Genomic DNA, 17207 nt, shown 5'->3' on the forward strand with positions numbered 1-17207 from the left:
AAGGGATGGTTCTAATCTCAAGAAAGCCGCAATGCATATCCCACATCACAGAGCAGGATCGAGTTGAAAATATTTTACTGAAAGCAACACAAGCATGGAGATGTGGCTTTCTACAGCTCATTCTCAGTTCCCCTGGCTGTGCCTTGAGCTTTGCATCACTCGCACTGACAGAGACAAGCAGTCAGTCCACTGAAGGCAGTGGAGTTGCATTGGTGCAAAATGTACCACAATCAGCTAAAGTGGGGAAATGCGGGGGGGGAGGGGGTGAACGTGTTTAAGAGCTGGACTGAAAACTCAAATGGCAAGTCTCAGCCCGATGTTAGTGGTTTTCTATTGCAGAAAACAGGCTTCATAGTGAGAACATGACTGAGAAGCAACCTGGCCTAGAGGCTAGGGCACTGGACTGAGACTCAGGGTGAAGTTCCCAGCCTGCCACTGATCTGCTGTGTGACCGTGGGCAAGTCACTTCACCTCCGTGCCTCAGTTTCCCCTCCTACCCTATGTCTGTTGTCTGTTTAGACTGCAAGCTTTTTGGGACAAGAACTGTCTCTTACTACATGTATATAAAACACCCAATCTCAAATGGGGCCCATAGGGTATGTTTAACACTGCAACACATCTGCGGCTGGCCCATGTCTGCAGATGCGAGCTTGGCCTCCAGGGCTATGAAATTGTGGTGTAGACGTCCGGGCTCAGGCTGGAGCCTGCGTTTTGGGACCCTACAAGCTGGGAGGGACCCAGAGCCTGGGCTCCAAACAGCTACCCCATAATTGTCTTGCCCCACAGTGTGAGCCCCACAAGCTCGGGGCAGCTGACATGGGCCAGCTGCAGGTGTTTAATTGCAGTGCAGACATACCCTTCGATGCTATCACAATAAAAAATAATAATAATTCAATCTAGCAGACCCTGCCACTAAAAAACAAAAACAAAAGTCATTTGTGTGAGCAGCTTTGTTCAGTCTTTAGGACTGTGCGAAGCACTTGAGAAATGTAAACTAATAGTAGCCACTTGAGGAGTTATGTCGATTTATAACCGCCGAGGATCCGGCCCATGCATGTTTTCCAGAATACTGGGCTCATTCTCCACTGCAGGCTGGGAGCCTCTCACCAACAGGTCAGGCTAGGAAACATTCAGCATGTAGAGGCTGAATTGGAAACTTGTCCAAGGACCGGGATCCGGATTGCCCTCAGGTTCAGAGCCAGGGATCTAGTTCAGTCCCTTTCCTAATTAACACCCTCTGCTAGAAAGGCTAGGGGATGTGGTGCAAATAATAGTGCTCTCTTTTCCACAACGCCTGCTGCTAGATCAACAAGGGAATGAATCCTCCTTCCCCATTTGTCACACAGCAGTCAGCACCCCAAACTATGAAATGTGACTTTCGGTCAAGACGTCTGGGAGGCTGATGCTACGGGCGCTGCGGAGAAAAGGCGGCCTTTGTTTGCACTGGAATAGGGAGAAGGAAAGGTACTCCTACCCAGGACAGCTGCCAAACAAAAGGCACGTTACTCAGGGAGTTTTCAGCCACATCAGCAAAGAGAACATCACATGGCTTCAATTATTTTTACCCCCAGACAAAAGAAATAAAGAGAGGCCTGAGTGCTGTAACAGGAAACAGCTGTCACCAGACCCCAAAGCCAGGCGCGTAGGAGAGGCTCTCCTGTGGCCTTGGTTCTAAACTGACGCTGATCTTAGAATCTTCTTGTCAATTTCATCATAAATGGGAACCGCTGCAGGTCCCAGGGTTGGGCAGGGAACGTGTCCAAGGAAGAGCTGGCGGGCATTGTGCCGCTGCGAACACCCTCCCCTCTCGGGAAGCAGAGTGCTCAGTAACCTGAGGAGCCCTCGGCTTTCTCAGGCGCTAAGAGGTTACTCCAGTTCATGGCTGTCGGGCTCTCTTTCCCTGATGAAGGATAACGGGGAGGAGGGGGATGGTATTGTTTAGCTTCAACGTCAGCTTCTCCAAGAGAGAAAACACATGTTAGAATAATAACAGCCCATCACCGTCAGCACAATCGGAGCTGAAGTAAGATAGCTCACTTCTTATTGCTATTTATATTCTCATAGGGCCAGCAGCCACAGTCCTGGAGCAGGGCCCCACTGTGCGGTGCCGTACAAACAAAGAACAAAGACAGTCTCTGCTCCAAGGAGCTAGCTTTAAAAATAGATCGGGGGGTTGGTCCAGCACGAAGCACGTAGGGCTGATTTTTCACCATTTCACTTACAAAAATGTTTTTTCTCATCCATAAAACTGTCATTTACACATGCAAATTGGTCACATTATTCTTTGTATTTATATTCAGATAGAGCCTGGAGGGCCCCAAGCAGGATCCGGTGCCCACTACGCTAGATGATGTACAAATATAGATGGGACAAGCAACAAATACATAACTGCCCAAAAGTCCAGAGCTAGTAAATTCCAACATCAACCTACTTTCCCCCTCCCATAACTCCTTGTCACTCCCTGAGACCAGTTGCTGAAACCAACTGATATCACCTCCACCACTGCGAGCAAAAATCATTATGCAGGCTCGCGCCCACGGGCCTCGTCCAGGGCACAGCAAGCATTCTGTTTATGTTGTCAATGCAATGATTGTTCCTGCCTTTGAAAAAGCAGGCTCTGAAAAGCAAATGTAGGGCACGGTGCATATCACAGATATGTCAGAGTTCTTCCTTCAGAGGACCAAATCTGTAGCTGCATGGCTCAAAGGACTCCCACTGACTTCCCTCAGAGTTCTGGGCACAAAGATGCTGCAGAGTAGGGCCTATCTTTATTAAAAGGAAAAAAGCTGTAAGGCAGGTGCAGGTTACGGAGCAGCTTTGTGCTTTGGGGAAGTCAATTTCAGGCTAGAAACGGTGATGGCAAAGAGAAGTTCTCCCTCCTGACGCAGGAAGGAGCAGCTTACCTCTTTAACGAGCGTCCCAAGACTCTCCACCAAGGTCTCCATGGCTCCTGACAGATCCTGTAAGGAGTAATTGGAGGCGATTCCCTTCTGTAACAGGAAAGAGAAACAGAAACTTGGGATCACAAAAAGAAACCAAAAGGGAAACGCAAACCCTCAGAAACATTCAGATACCAAGCAGAGAGGAGTAGGGAGGAGGGTTTAGTGGACAGGGTCTCAGGAGACCCGAGTCAATTCCCAGCTCAACCACAGATTCCCTCTGTGCAATCTTGGGAAAGCTTCTTAGTCTGCCCCGTGTCTCAGCTCTTCATCCATCAAGAGTGGGTAATGCTTCCCTTCCTCACAGGGCTGGAGTGAGGATAACATCCATTAGTGATTGTGAGTTGCTCAGATACCATGGTCATTAGGGCCATACAGATAGAACACAAGTTGTAAAACACCTGCATTTATTCTGCATGCGCCTTCAACTGAGAGGGTGATCCATGTTCCTGATTGCCTATGGCCTAAGTGGGTGCACCAGAGGCCCCTTCCCCTCTGTGCTCCAGCCAGAATGCTGATCCCCCAAATACAAGGGTGAGAAGGTTATAAGCCCTGAGTGCACTAAAGGGGGGAATGTCTGGAAAGATCAGGAGATGGCTGTGGCCCCATGAAGCCAAAGCTGGGAAGTGGGAAGCCCAAGTTATATGGCAACATAACACAGCTGCTGGTAAGAATGTTCCCTCCAGTGTGCCTGGAGGCATCCTACCTGCTGCTACACTGTGCAGGTAGGTTTGGGCAGTTCCACTTCTCTCCCCGGACCCTGAAGGAACTCTGGCTTTAGTAGCTTTAAAGGAGACCTTGGGATTTTAACATTAAACCAAGTGCATATTTTATTTTAAAGCAACCAATTTCCATAAAATAGTCAATGATCCAAAGTCTAATCCAGAGCCAATGCAAAATAAAATAGTTCCAAATGTCAAACAGTGGAAGGCGATTGCTTTCAGGAAGCCTTTATTTATATTCAGAACCAATCCTTGCTGCATCTGGAAACCACAGCAGACAATTGCATGTCAAGGTTCCTGTTTACCGTTAGCCCAAGAGTTATGTGGGGGTTGATTGTTATTTTAGTTCTGCATGCAGCAAGGAATGATTTATTAAAAATTACATCTCAAATGCCAGATATTTCACATAAGTTTCAAATGATCACTTAGATTGGGTGTTTGGGCTCACAACTTTGACAGCCTCTCTCCTTTGGTCTGAAGACCATTTCCTGAGATGACACATTTGAGGCTTATAGCATGTTACAGCACTGTGACACAGTGACAAGAATCAGGGGGTAGCCGTGTTATATACTGTCACAAAAATAAAGGGAAGGGTAACCACCTTTCTGTATACAGTGCTATAAAATCCCTCCTGGCCAGAGGCAAAACCCTTTCACCTGTAAAGGGTTAAGAAGCTAAGATAACCTCGCTGGCACCTGACCAAAATGACCAATGAGGAGACAAGATACTTTAAAATCAGGAGGGGAGGGAAACAAAGGGTTGTCTATCTGTGTGATGCTTTTGCCGGAAACAGATCAGGAATGCAGACTCAGAACTTCTGTAAAGTTGGTAAGTCATCTAGCTAGAAATGCGTTAGATTTCCTTTTGTTTAATGGCTGGTAAAATACGCTGTGCTGAATGGAATGTAGATTCCTGTTTGTGTGTCTTTTTGTAACTTAAGGTTTTGCCTAGATTCTCTATGTTTTGAATCTGATTACCCTGTAAGGTATTTACCATCCTGATTTTACAGAGGTGATTCTCTTACCTTTTCTTTAATTAAAATTCTTCTTTTAAGAACCTGATTGATTTTTCATTGTTCTTAAGATCCAAGGGTTTGGGTCTGTGTTCACCTGTACAAACTGATGAGGATTTTTATCAAGCCTTCCCCAGGAAAGGGAGTGTAGGGCTTGGTGGGATATTTTGGGGGAAGATATCTCCAAGTGGGCTCTTTCCCTGTTCTTTGTTTAACACGCTTGGTGGTGGCAGCATAGGGTTCAAGGACAAGGCAAAGTTTGTACCTTGGGGAAGTTTTTAACCTAAGCTGGTAAGAATAAGCTTAGGGAGTCTTTCATGCAGGTCCCCACATCTGTACCCTAGCGTTCAGAAGTGGGGAAGGAACCTTGACATATACAGACTAACACGGCTACCCCCTGATACTTGACACCATGCAAGACACTAAATTTAGCCATATGGAGTGGAAATCCATCAACCGCAACAAAAAACTTGCACAGATACAGACAGACATCATCTTCCTCTCCAAGTGCAAACAGATGGACATCATACCAAATGGACTGAAGGTAAAAAAATCCACTGCCATTGACATACAACACTGACTATGGTGAGAGACTGTGCCACACACTCTCAAAGCAACTGAGATCCATCTGAAGAAGTGGGTCTTTTGCCCACGAAAGCTTATGCCCAAATAAATCTGTTAGTCTTTAAGGTGCCACCAGACTCCTTGTTAATCACAAGAATGGCTCTTCAATTACAAGCCCCCTTTCTTAGACACTTCTATGATCCTTTGAGCTAAGATTTCTCATGTTTGTCCTCTGCCCGGGGTGATTTTTTGGGAGAAAAGTCTGGTAAAATGTCGCTTGGCCTATTTAAGTCACGGGAGCGTGATAAAACAGCTGGCTAGATAGTGGTTCTCAACCTATTTACCACTGTGGGCTGCATATGCGGGCCTCATCCAATATTACCTGTATGGCTCTGAGGATGTCACATGGGCCGCAAGCAGCCCACAGGCCGCAGGTTCAGAACCACTGGGCTAGAGCCTCCGCTGGATCAGCTGAGCACATTCACACCAGCTAAGGGTCAGGAACTTAAGGCTCAGATAACTTGAAAAACCAACCCACACACACAGCGAAGGAAGGAAAGAAAAGCAGTTCAAACTTGCCACAGATTTAATCCTTACTGGGACAAATTTGAAATATGGGTCACAAATAATGAAGTCTCAAAGGTGTGGCAACATTTTAACAATATGCCAGGGTGAGCGGTCCTACCTCCATTCACACAATGTACTTGCATGCCCCTCTGGAGCATCGCACACGGAAATAGACACAAGCTCCATTTCATTATTATTTATATTACCGAGAGGCTACAGAACACATCAGGGCCCCATTGTGCTAAGCACAGCACATGTACAAAGTGTGAGACAGCCCCTGCCCTGCAGGGTTCACCATCTAAATAGGCAAAACGTGGGAACAGCAAACATTATCTCCAATTTTCCAGAGGCAGAACTGAGGAGCAGGGACAGTTAGTGACTTGCCTAAAGTCACACAAAAAGGCTCTGATCAAGCAGTAACCAAACCCAGATCGCCTGAGTCCCAATCCAATGCCCAGTCCAGTACACCACCCTGCCTCTCTTGCATAGACACAAAAGTTCATGCCATACCATGCATTTATAGGACCATACTACAGTAACACAGATGTGAGACTGCCCCCTGAATTAACTGTACACTTTACACCCAAGGAATTCCACTGGTTTCAATGGAGTTGCTCCTGATTCACACCCGTAGAGGTGGGCAGAAATTCAGGCCCAATAAGCCAGCATTCCTCCTTACACAAGCAGACCTTTCATGGAAGTCACTGGGAGTTTTGTCTGAAGGCAGAGTTAGCTTGAGTCATCTGCACTCCCGTTCCTCCTCTCGAGTTAGCCCAGCTCACGTGAAAACGGCCACGCTATGAAAGAGCACTCCAGCTGCTGTGTCCACACTGGCGCTGAGACTTCTGAGGGCACATCCCAGAGTCCTTTGTGCTGCAGGAAGCTGAGCTGCTCTGTGAATTCTGTCTCAATGGATTGTGGGAGAATTTCTCTCTCCTTCTGGGCAGATGGGGAGGATTGTAGGAAGGCATCAGAGAACCAGCAGCACTCGAGTGGAGCCAACGGCAGCAGAGTGGTTGTGTTAGCAGCTGACCAGTTGCTCAGTTGAGCCTTAGCCTATACCCCTCGTGGGCCAGTCGACTAGAATAGCACCCCTGCACTTCAGTGAAGGGTATGTGTGGATAGAACTCGAGGTAGGGGCAACACTCAAGCTAACTTTGCTGTGACGACAAGCCTGAGTAAGAGATGCAGGAGCTGGTCATGTGCTTCTGACATGAGAATGGACAATTCACAGGCTGAATTGTGGGATTTTAAAAAATGATTTCTGCACAATATGCAATAAAAGATGTCAGCATTTTTTCAAGGGGCACAATGTTTGCATATCTGTCGCCTTGCCCTGCCACAGGATACTTCAGTGGTTGCTTCTGGTAAGTAAATATGGCATCTGAGTCATATTTACTTTGCAATGGGAAACAATGTTTGTCATAAACACTATTTCAACCAGGAAGTGGTAGACAAATCACGCATTTGGAAGTTCTGTTATTATTTCCTAACAGGAGTCCCGCTTTATTGTTTAAGGGAAGGATGATCTCATGCAGCTTCATCCCAAAAAAAGGACACAGCAAGTCGGAGGTTCAAATGACGCTTGTATTTATATTAAAGAAAACCTTCTTTTCATAGGCAACGTTGTGCGCTGTGTTAAAGTCATTGGAATGTATGTATTATTCAGTGTTCTGTTTGGGCCAGAGCAATGACAAAATGCCACCCATGTCATTCAGAGAGACCAACACAATTGCTTTTTGTAGCCCTCATAGCTCCCTCATGGCCTCGTGCAACATGTGAATCACGGCACAGCTACAGCTCACTGCCAAACCTGGAGACATTTTCTGGGATGCCCCAGTGCTGCAGAGTTAAAACCCTTTACTTAACACACATACAAATTGCCTCTCCATGCTGAATATCAGAACTGGGAAGATCTACACAGAGCAAAGTTCTTCCCTACGTGGGAAGGCCCCATTTTAACTCACCAGCAACCACACACCACACAACAGAACCACTAACCCAGGAACCTATCCTTGCAACAAAGCCCGTTGCCAACTGTGTCCACATATCTGTTCAGGGGACACCATCATAGGGCCTAATCACATCAGCCACACTATCAGAGGCTCGTTCACCTGCACATCTACCAATGTGATATATGCCATCATGTGCCAGCAATGCCCCTCTGCCATGTACATTGGTCAAACTGGACAGTCTCTATGTAAAAGAATAAATGGACACAAATCAGATGTCAAGAATTATAACATTCAAAAATCAGTTGGAGAACACTTCAATCTCTTTGGTCACTCGATTACAGACCTAAAAGTGGCAATTCTTCAACAAAAAAACTTCAAAAACAGACTCCAACGAGAGACTGCTGAATTGGAATTAATTTGCAAACTGGATACAATTAACTTAGGCTTGAATAAAGACTGGGAGTGGATGGGTCATTACACAAAGTAAAACTATTTCCCCATGTTTATTTCCCCCCCCCACCCCCCACTGTTCCTCAGATGTTCTTGTCAACTGCTGGAAATGGCCCACCTTGATTATCACTACAAAAGGCTTTTTCCCGCCCCCCACTCTCCTGCTGGTAATAGCTCACCTTACCTGATCACTCTCGTTACAGTGTGTATGGTAACACCCATTGTTTCATGTTCTCTATGTATATAAATCTCCCCACCGTATTTTCCACTGAATGCATCCGATGAAGTGAGCTGTAGCTCACGAAAGCTTATGCTCAAATAAATTTGTTAGTCTCTAAGGTGCCACAAGTACTCCTTTTCTTTTTGTGAATACAGACTAACACGGCTGCTACTCTGAAACCTGTCATTTTAACTTGTGTGGTTTACTGTCTCGCGGGGAAAACCCACTCACAGAGATTGCTTCTCATTCTGTCAAGCAAAGGAGGGTTGGTCCCACATTTAAGTGGCAGGGGGTATCCCTCCAGCACCGATCTAGGGGATTAACTGAGGGCAAGCACTAGATGCCCCCTCCCCGGCCATGGCTGCCTGTAGTCCCTGATTGGCATCACTCCTCTTTTCTGAGCCAGCAGCAGTCTCAATACTAGAGAAAAGTTTGAAGGAAAGAGAAAATAAGATCCATGAAAGTTAGTCTGAAATGGCCCCTCCGTTCCCCTGGTTTTTAGCCAGCCCTGCCTAAAGCACTGAAAACTCTCTGCATACTGTGGGAATTAACAGCAGCTCCTTGCAGGGTGGGCCCAACGCGGAGCATCTAATACTGCACATGGCAGGTCTCATGCATCACCCTAAAGAGCCTATGCAATGGGAAAGGCTTACATAGACCTCTACTGAATATGCAGTTCAGTGATTGGTACTGCATTATGCCCATGTGTGTTGCTTTCCTTGGACAATGAACATCCATTCAACAAGGGCTTTTTGCCACCCATCCAGCCATAATTTTGGGCTTTTTGATGATCCCTCCCAGAGTCCCTTCTGCAGTCCTGTCTAAACTGATTTGCCTAAGTGCTTATATAAGCCAAAGTATAACTAAGCCCATTTAATTGATCCTCTGTGAGGTTAGGAAACACCACGATCGCCATTTCATAGGTGTGGAGCTGAGGTACAGAGACATTCAGGGCACGTCTACACTCCATCCGGCAGCAAGCCTCCCAGCAGGGGCCCAGAGACTCGCGCTGGTGAGGCTCACGTTGGTGCTCTAGAAATAGCTCTGTAGACGGTGCTTTGATGTTGCAGCTCAGGCTGGAGCTTGGGCTCTCAAGCCCACCCCCGGCCCCAGAGCATGTGCTCCAAACCGAGCTGCCATGTCTACACTGCTATGTTTAGGACCCAGGCTTGCTCCCAGATGCAGCACAGACATGCCCAGAGTCAAGTGGCAGGACAGTGGCAAAGATGGCAACCTGGCTCCCAGTCCAGGGTTTTAACCACAACTGCCTCCCTCTATTCCTGTGGCAAAGGTTCTCTGTCCCCAGGTTTGGACCTTTACTTGGGAAGTTCTCCATATGGAAAATTTGCGAATACGAAGTATGGTAAAAACGAGCACCATTTTTCTATCTGGCTTTCTTCTTCTTAATTGTGCTGAAATCTCACCAGCCAATTCATTGCACTTTGTACCGTACTGATTTCCTTTGTAACATTAATTCTTCTCTTTTATTTAGAGCTGCACACACTCTCCAATGCAGAAAGACGAATTTATCACTCAAGCCCTTAATGTGGTGCTTAAATGGGAGCTTGAGTTTTTCACAAAGTCACAAAGCTGCAAACTCATGGACCCTTCTTCTTTTTCAGGGTTCTCAGAAAAGAAAATGATGAAAACTTGTAGCCAATTGAGCCATGTCTGTTTGCATCAGTTGAAAACATGGCCCAGAGTTTCCGTTATACTTATATTACAGCTAGGGAGACTAAAATGCCATTAAACAACGACCTCTGGGGCACTTTTAAAAATTTAATTTCCTTGGCCAATGAGCTTTTCAACACGGGTTTATGAGCTTTGTATAAGAAGCAGAGCAGAACTTGTTTCCAAGATTTCACCCTTAGGAAAATGCTGCTTTTATTGATACACTGCAAGTGAACAGACTCCTTTGTTCAAGAGTGACGGAATGTTACCTCCTTTTCCAAGGATATTAGTGTAGGTCAAGGGACTGTTTAGCCATTAAGCTAGAGTGTTTCACATGTGTGATGACCATTTCCTAGGTTAATTTATTCAGTCCACTTGGCCACATAGAGCACATTTAACGATTCAGGCATTGCAGCAACCTTCACCATTCTCCTTTGGAAAAATTATGCTTTGTGCTCCTAAGTAAGGTTGGCTGAATGCTCATCAGGTTCAGAATTGCTGTATTCAAGATTCTCTTCAGAAGCACAAAGCTTTTCTCTAAAGTCGAGATCAGAAGCAGGCTTCTCCCAATATCTATTTTTGTTCTTGCCCAGTGGCAGGAGCATAATGACTTATGGCCACTCTTTTACTGATTGAAAACATAGGCTTAGACATGGCCAGTGTATTTGTTTCTGCTGGGCTAAAGAATTTGGACTTTACGAAGGGTATGTCTATATTTACCCCACTTGTTGGCAGTGTTCTCACTTTTATCCTTTTACGATCTTTGCTGCAAGAATATTCGTGACCTTGTTGTTACAGAAAGCGAGTTCTATAACCGAGGATGGTGGGAAATGAGGAAGTTAAGCCTGTACTAAGCGAGTTTGGCTGGAACCAAATTCATTTCATGAGGAAGAAAACCTACGGGCCAACATTTCCAGTGGGTGGCCTCCTTTTTCAGGGCCCAGTTTATTCTCAGGTAATTTGCTCCCGTATTTTGCATCTGCAGTTGGATTATTGGTGCAAATCTCAGTACTTGTACCTTCACCTACCTGACTGTGAGTGTAAACTGGGCAGTTAGAGGCACATACTCAGACTGGCATCTGAAAATCTTTGGCTCAAAGTGAGTGTGTCTGGAGATCTGTGAGGTGCCCAGACAGAGAGAGGCTAGGCTGCAGCCGTGTGAATGTTTATGCCTGTGCAGAGGGCCAGTAAAAGGCCTAGAAACCACTTCAGTCCCATTCAAGCCCACAAAATGCAAATTTCACTTATTATGAACACACTAATTAACTAAAGATAATCTCAACTCAACCTCTCCTGTCCCCAGCCTGCTCTGAAATGCTTTCCTTCCCGGAGTCCTTTTCAAAGTAGTTCATTTCGCTAGAGGAACCATTTTTGTGCTCTCTTCCCTCTGTCTGCTGTTACTTCATCTCTCTGTATTCATTATTATGTCATTCTCAGTAGTAGCCTCTCTCGGTAAGGACAAAATGCACGTGGGAGACATGTGCAAAATAGAACATGAATTACAGTAAAGTCGGGGCTGAAAGGTAATCTGACTCCAGTGCTTGATAATCAACCCCTTTGATTGGGCAAACTCCAAGCAACTGATACTTGACTATCTGTCCTATGAGGTATATCAAATCTGGATACTCCCAGAGCAAGAGTGCTGAATTCCTCTAAGCAGACAGCAGAGTTATTTGTTTTATTGGACAACAAAGTGGGTTCCATCGGCCCCTTCTTCTCTGTGCTGCTGTTTTCAGTATCAGCTTCACCAAGTTCTTTGTATGCTACCCAGACACTGTAGGTATACAAAGAGTCACCTGGGTTTCAAAACAAACAAGCATGTCTATTGCAAATATCTTCACCAACCACCTTAAGTTTACTTAAATATTTGCAAACTGCATGCAGCTAAAATATTTAGGTACTGATCCAAAGTCTATTAAAGTCAGTGGAAAGATTCCCCTTCACTTCAATGGTCTTTGGATCTGGCCCTAAAATCTCACGTGCGCGTGTTAAAGCTACTCAAAGAGTTTGGGTTGCCATTGGCTATAAGCTTCCTCATGTTGCAAACATATGAAAGTTCTAATGCTAAATAGGTTTCTGTCAGACATCTGTGGGTTCATTCCAGCTGAGACGCAACATCTGATCAAAATACAGGAACAATGAATGGCCCATTTGTTACCATACAGCATAAATATTTTTCTCCTGAGAAATCCGTGTAAAGACACATGTTCCCAGGCAATGTCCTCATTTAACACATCACCCCAATCAACAGAAAGCAGGAGTATGGCAGGAGAAAACTATATGATTAACCTGGGGACTCAGAATCCTCTTCCATTTTCCTTATTGGCATTAAACAGTCTATTCCAAAAAATAAAGGCTCGTGTATTCTTAAACACTCCATCCCCGTATTTCCCAAAAGCTTGTACAACCACGGATTATAACAGGGGTGGCCAACCTGGGGCTCCGGAGCCACAGGTGACTCTTCAGAAGTTAAGATGCGGCTCCTTGTCTAGGCACCGACTCCGGGGCTGGCGCTACAGGTGCCAACTTTCCAATGGGCCGGGGGGCGCTCACTGCTCAACCCCTGGCTCTGCTCCAGGCCCTGCCCCTACTCCACCCCTTCCCGCCCCCTCTCCTGAGCCTGCCGTGCCCTTGCTCCTCCCCCTCCCCCCCCAGAGCCTCCTGCACGCCACGAAACAGCTGATTGGGAGGTGCAGGGAGGTAGGGGGAGGCGCTCATCAGCGGGGCTGCCAGTGGGTGGGAGGCGCTGGGAGCAGGGGGTGGGGAGCTGAGGGGGGGCTGCTGATGTATTACTGTAGCTCTTTGGCAATGTACATTGGTAAATTCTGGCTCCTTCTCAGGTTGAGGTTGGCCACCCCTGCATTATATCATGCCCTTCATAAAGCATTAATTCCCAGCATTGATGCTCTCCCTTAGGAATCACTGTATAGCCAATGCACTCACCAGTATAGGCTTCAAAAGGTCTATATTAGCACGAAAGGCTTGTTCTGCTGTGTGGAGTTTTTCCTTAGGCATGGTGCAGAGGAAGGCTTCGCTGACCACTGCGACTACTGGGTTGTGGATTGTAAGGAATTCAGACAGCTCTGACCCATTGCACAGATCTCTCAGCTGCATTCGATAGCCAGACAGGATGACCTGCGAACAGTTGTGAAACAATACAAAATGCCATCAGTAAATCATTCTTGGCACTAAACTAGTATCACTGAGTCAGAAATGATCATTTGGCTACATCATGATTCACAACACTCAAGGTTAGAAGGGAGAGGGAATTTCTCCCTAAGGATTTCATGGTTCTTGGCCATGTATTACTCGGATTATGACAGAAGTGTGTGGCCCCCCTGAGTTCCATAGGAGAGTCCGACGGCTGAGGTATCCCCAACACTCCAGGCACAGCCATATAGTAGTAGACTCCCTACTCTACACCAACCTCAATATACGTGTGTCTGGGACCTGGGCCCCTACAACGAAAGGTTTGTGCTCAAGCCTAAGAAGTGCGGCAAAAGCAAGGAAGAAAGACCCAAAGCCTAAACTCCTGAGATATATCATCTGTAAGGCACTTTCTCTCGCCTACAATTATTTGCAATCAGATTCCTCTTGCCTCACATACAGGTGCGGCAGTTGAGAGCACAAGAATCCTGCGGTTTGTGCTCCTTGGCCCGATCCAAAGCCCACCAAAGTTACTGGAAAGACTCCCACAGACTTTAATGGGTTTTGCATCAAGACCTCTGAGCACAAAGTGATGTGTGAGTGTGACTGTGTGTGAGTGGGAAATCATAGCTTTGCATGCAGCACAAGACACCCCCAATGGCCTATCCTCACCAGTGTGCAAAGGACATGAGATGGGGGGAGGTCGGTTCCTCCCTCTCTCTTCCTGACATGCTCACAAAGGAGCAGCCACAGCCTGGCGCTTGTAATTCTGCAATGTTTGGAACTGATCCTGAGCTACTGAAGTCCATGGGAACATTGCCACTGAGTTCAATGGACATTAGGCCAGATCCCTAACTCCTGTCCACAGACACCTCGTACTTTAAGTTAAGGACTCCTGTTTAATATCTGTAAAGGAAATGAATGAAAATCTCTGATCAAGCATCCAATATGTGGGTCTCTCAGGGGAGGGACTGATCTCCAAATCCCTTCAACAGGTCATTATGGCACTGGGGTCCTTTGGATGTGCAATGGTAAGTGCTTAATGCAGGTGACAAACAAGAGAAGCTCTGTGACTCTATTTGGAATGTCATGGTTTGCTTTGTGAATTGTGGCAGGGCAACCAGATTTACACAACTAACAATGGTGTTTCTCTCCATTTCTGCTTCTCTTGGTTTGCAACTGCTGGTATGCCTGGACTGGACGTCAGTCTGAATCAAAGGTGATCCCGAGGCGTCGGTCCGAGGGTCTTGCGGCAGGCTGTGGCACGAGCAGCAATGCTTGTCTCAGTTTCCCTTCTGCAGACTCCCAAGCACGCAACTCCCTCTGCTGCTGCTGCTCCTGCCTTCAGCCCTCTCCAGTTCTGGCTCTCTGGTTTGGGGACACCAGTCAGCAAACCCCTCCTGCTGCTCCTCCTGCTGTCAGCCTTCTCTAAAGAACTAACTTCAGCTTCCTTCCAGGACTCCTCAGTGACCTGGTCTCTTTGGGGCCAGCCACATGGTGACAGAGTCTCACCAAAATCTCTTGTGTCATGTGGAGCCAACGAAGTACAAGAACTTTCATATTTTTCAAGGCAAAAGCACATCAACCATCCAGTGGAGAGATGCCTATCTAAGGAAGGATGCAAATGGACTCAGAGTGATAGAACCTTAACTTCTGCCTACAGCTGCACTCCAGAAACAGGATGAAGCCAAGCTTTGTTCTTTGCTGAGTAAATGGGATGTGTTTTGTGATCTGTGATGGTGGCACTTTACAAAATCAGCACCACCAGCACCACGGCAATATCAGAGAAGGACGGTCTTGTGGTAAAAGGCAGTGGACCCCACAGGATTCAGGAGATCTGGGTTTAGTTTCCAATTCTGGCACAGATTTCCTGTGTAACTTGGGGCACAACACTTATCACAACAATTGTATTAAACAAAAATTACAAGCAGACAGGACCAAAAAAACTCCCAGCCGCATGAAGTCACAACTTCATGAAAATTACAATCGGTCTGAAATTGTGGTAACTTCAAGTAGAAGCATAAATTATAAATGACAGGCTAATTCCCCCAAGGACTCTTAAAATGTCAAGATCATTTTTGTAGAAGTTGAATCATTGAATATCAGAGTTGGAAGGGACCTCAGGAGATCATCTAATCTAACCCCTTACTCAAAGCAGGACCAATCCCCAATTTTTGCCCCAGATCCCTAAATGGCCCCCTCAAGGATTGAACTCACAACCCTGGGTTTAGGAGCCCAGTGCTCAAACCACTGAGCTATCCCTCCCAAGTTCAGATGGGCTCTGAAAAAGAAGACACGGGTCACTTTATTTCAAGCTCATGGATCATGGTATCCCTTCTTTCCCGTCCACGAAGCACTGTGTATGTAAAATTGGGAGATTTGTTCCATATATTTATACAGTCAATCACAAGTGGCTTAGGTGGCTTAAGTGCAATTGTTCAGTCCTATTATTAGTTATACTGTGGTAGCACCTAGGGGCCCCAGTCATGGACCAAGACCCATTGCGCTAGGTGTGGTACAAATGCAGAACACAGAGACAGTCCCTGCCCCACAAACCTACAGTCTAAGTGGTTTTACAGTTTTCTATGTTTTCAGGGCTCAAATCTCCAGCTTCTGGCTGAGGAGGTCTGGGTGGATCTCTCTTCGGCACTAATCAACAATCCTTTGAAAATCCCAGCCTAACTGGCCTGAGGAGTGCTATAGAGTGACCTGAGTTGTGTCTCCTTTCCCCAAGAGCTGACTAGACTGCTATTCAAGGCAGAGACCTTATATCTCATCACATGCATGTGTATAGTACCTATAGAGTACACAATCCTGACTGGAGCTTTAACTATATACCAATAATGTCTCCTTGGCACTGCCAGCTCCAACTTCTCTGAGGAGAATGAAAGAGAAAGCCGCACCTGGAAATAATCCCAGATCTCACAAAGGGGGATACAGAGCCCTAACTTCAATACAGAGCTGGGGAGAGGACTGTATACCTGCAGTGGGCACTAAATTCTCTCTGCGGAGATCCTCCTCTCTCCTTCTCCATTCCTATCCTGCAAAACCAAACAAACCTTCCCCTCACAATCAATATTCAATCCAGCGGGAAAGTGAGGCCTCTCACATGACTCTCGAGCAAAATCACTTGGGAACATTTTATGCTTTTTCTGAGTCAAAAGTCAAATCATGAAGTTTTCCAGGAAGAAAGAAGTCTGCTTTGATTCATTATTTATATTATGGTAGTGCCTGAAGCCCCCTACCAGGCTCCAGGTCCCACTGTGCGACTGTACAACTTGCTGATTTTGGTTCATGGCTACTACTGTACTTCAATAGAAAATATTATGGGTCTGGAAAACATCATTCTAACAATACTGACAGAGTCATTTCAAAACAACATGCTTTGACTTTTCTTTTCAAAACAGCATTCTGTTCAGAAATTTGGCTAATTTTTTAAACCAAAACAAAGGGTAAAAAGCACCCAAAAATTACCCAAAATGAAATGTCAAAAAAAAAAAAAAATCACTTGGGGTCAAACTGAATCGATTTTTCTTCAGATCCTTTGAAAGAAAGTCAATTATTCACCTAGTTCCACTATGTTCTGTACAAGCACACTGCCCCTGTCACAAAGAGCTGACAATCCAAACAAAAGACAGACACAGGGTGGGAGAAAGGAACCCTCCTCTTCCCCATCGGACAGATGGGGAACTGAGGCAGGGAGAAATTAAGTGATTTGCTGAAGGTCACTCTGGCAGTCTGCAGCAGAGCTCCAGAGTCCCATTCCTGTGACTTACCCACGAGAGCATCTTTTCATTGTCATTGAAAAAGAAAAGTAAAATAGTCCAAACAATACTATTTGGATGTGTGTTTTCATTGGAAAGCAGGACTTGAGAAATTCTCTTTGGCTTTTCAAGTGTTCTGTGCCTTTTAGGCATTTCCAGACTCTCTACGTGGATTTTCAAGTCCTTTTATAGCCTT

At 45.9% G+C, this 17207-nt stretch overlaps 1 protein-coding gene across 7 annotated transcripts in view; it reads right to left on the reverse strand.

The window, feature by feature from the left end:
* Positions 1 to 17207, reverse strand: part of ABCA1 (ATP binding cassette subfamily A member 1) — a 136074-nt gene that overhangs the window by 52823 nt on the left and 66044 nt on the right. For all 7 annotated transcript variants that reach the window (XM_037902328.2, XM_037902325.2, XM_043547633.1 and 4 more), the window contains 2 exons: positions 13044 to 13235; positions 2904 to 2990 (listed from right to left, as the gene is read on the reverse strand). In XM_037902328.2, coding sequence (XP_037758256.1) covers positions 2904 to 2990; positions 13044 to 13235 — 279 coding nt within the window. The remainder of the gene's footprint in view (positions 1 to 2903; positions 2991 to 13043; positions 13236 to 17207) is intronic.

This window comes from Chelonia mydas, chromosome 5 (assembly GCF_015237465.2).
Source record: "Chelonia mydas isolate rCheMyd1 chromosome 5, rCheMyd1.pri.v2, whole genome shotgun sequence".
Classification (NCBI taxonomy): Eukaryota; Metazoa; Chordata; order Testudines; family Cheloniidae; genus Chelonia; species Chelonia mydas.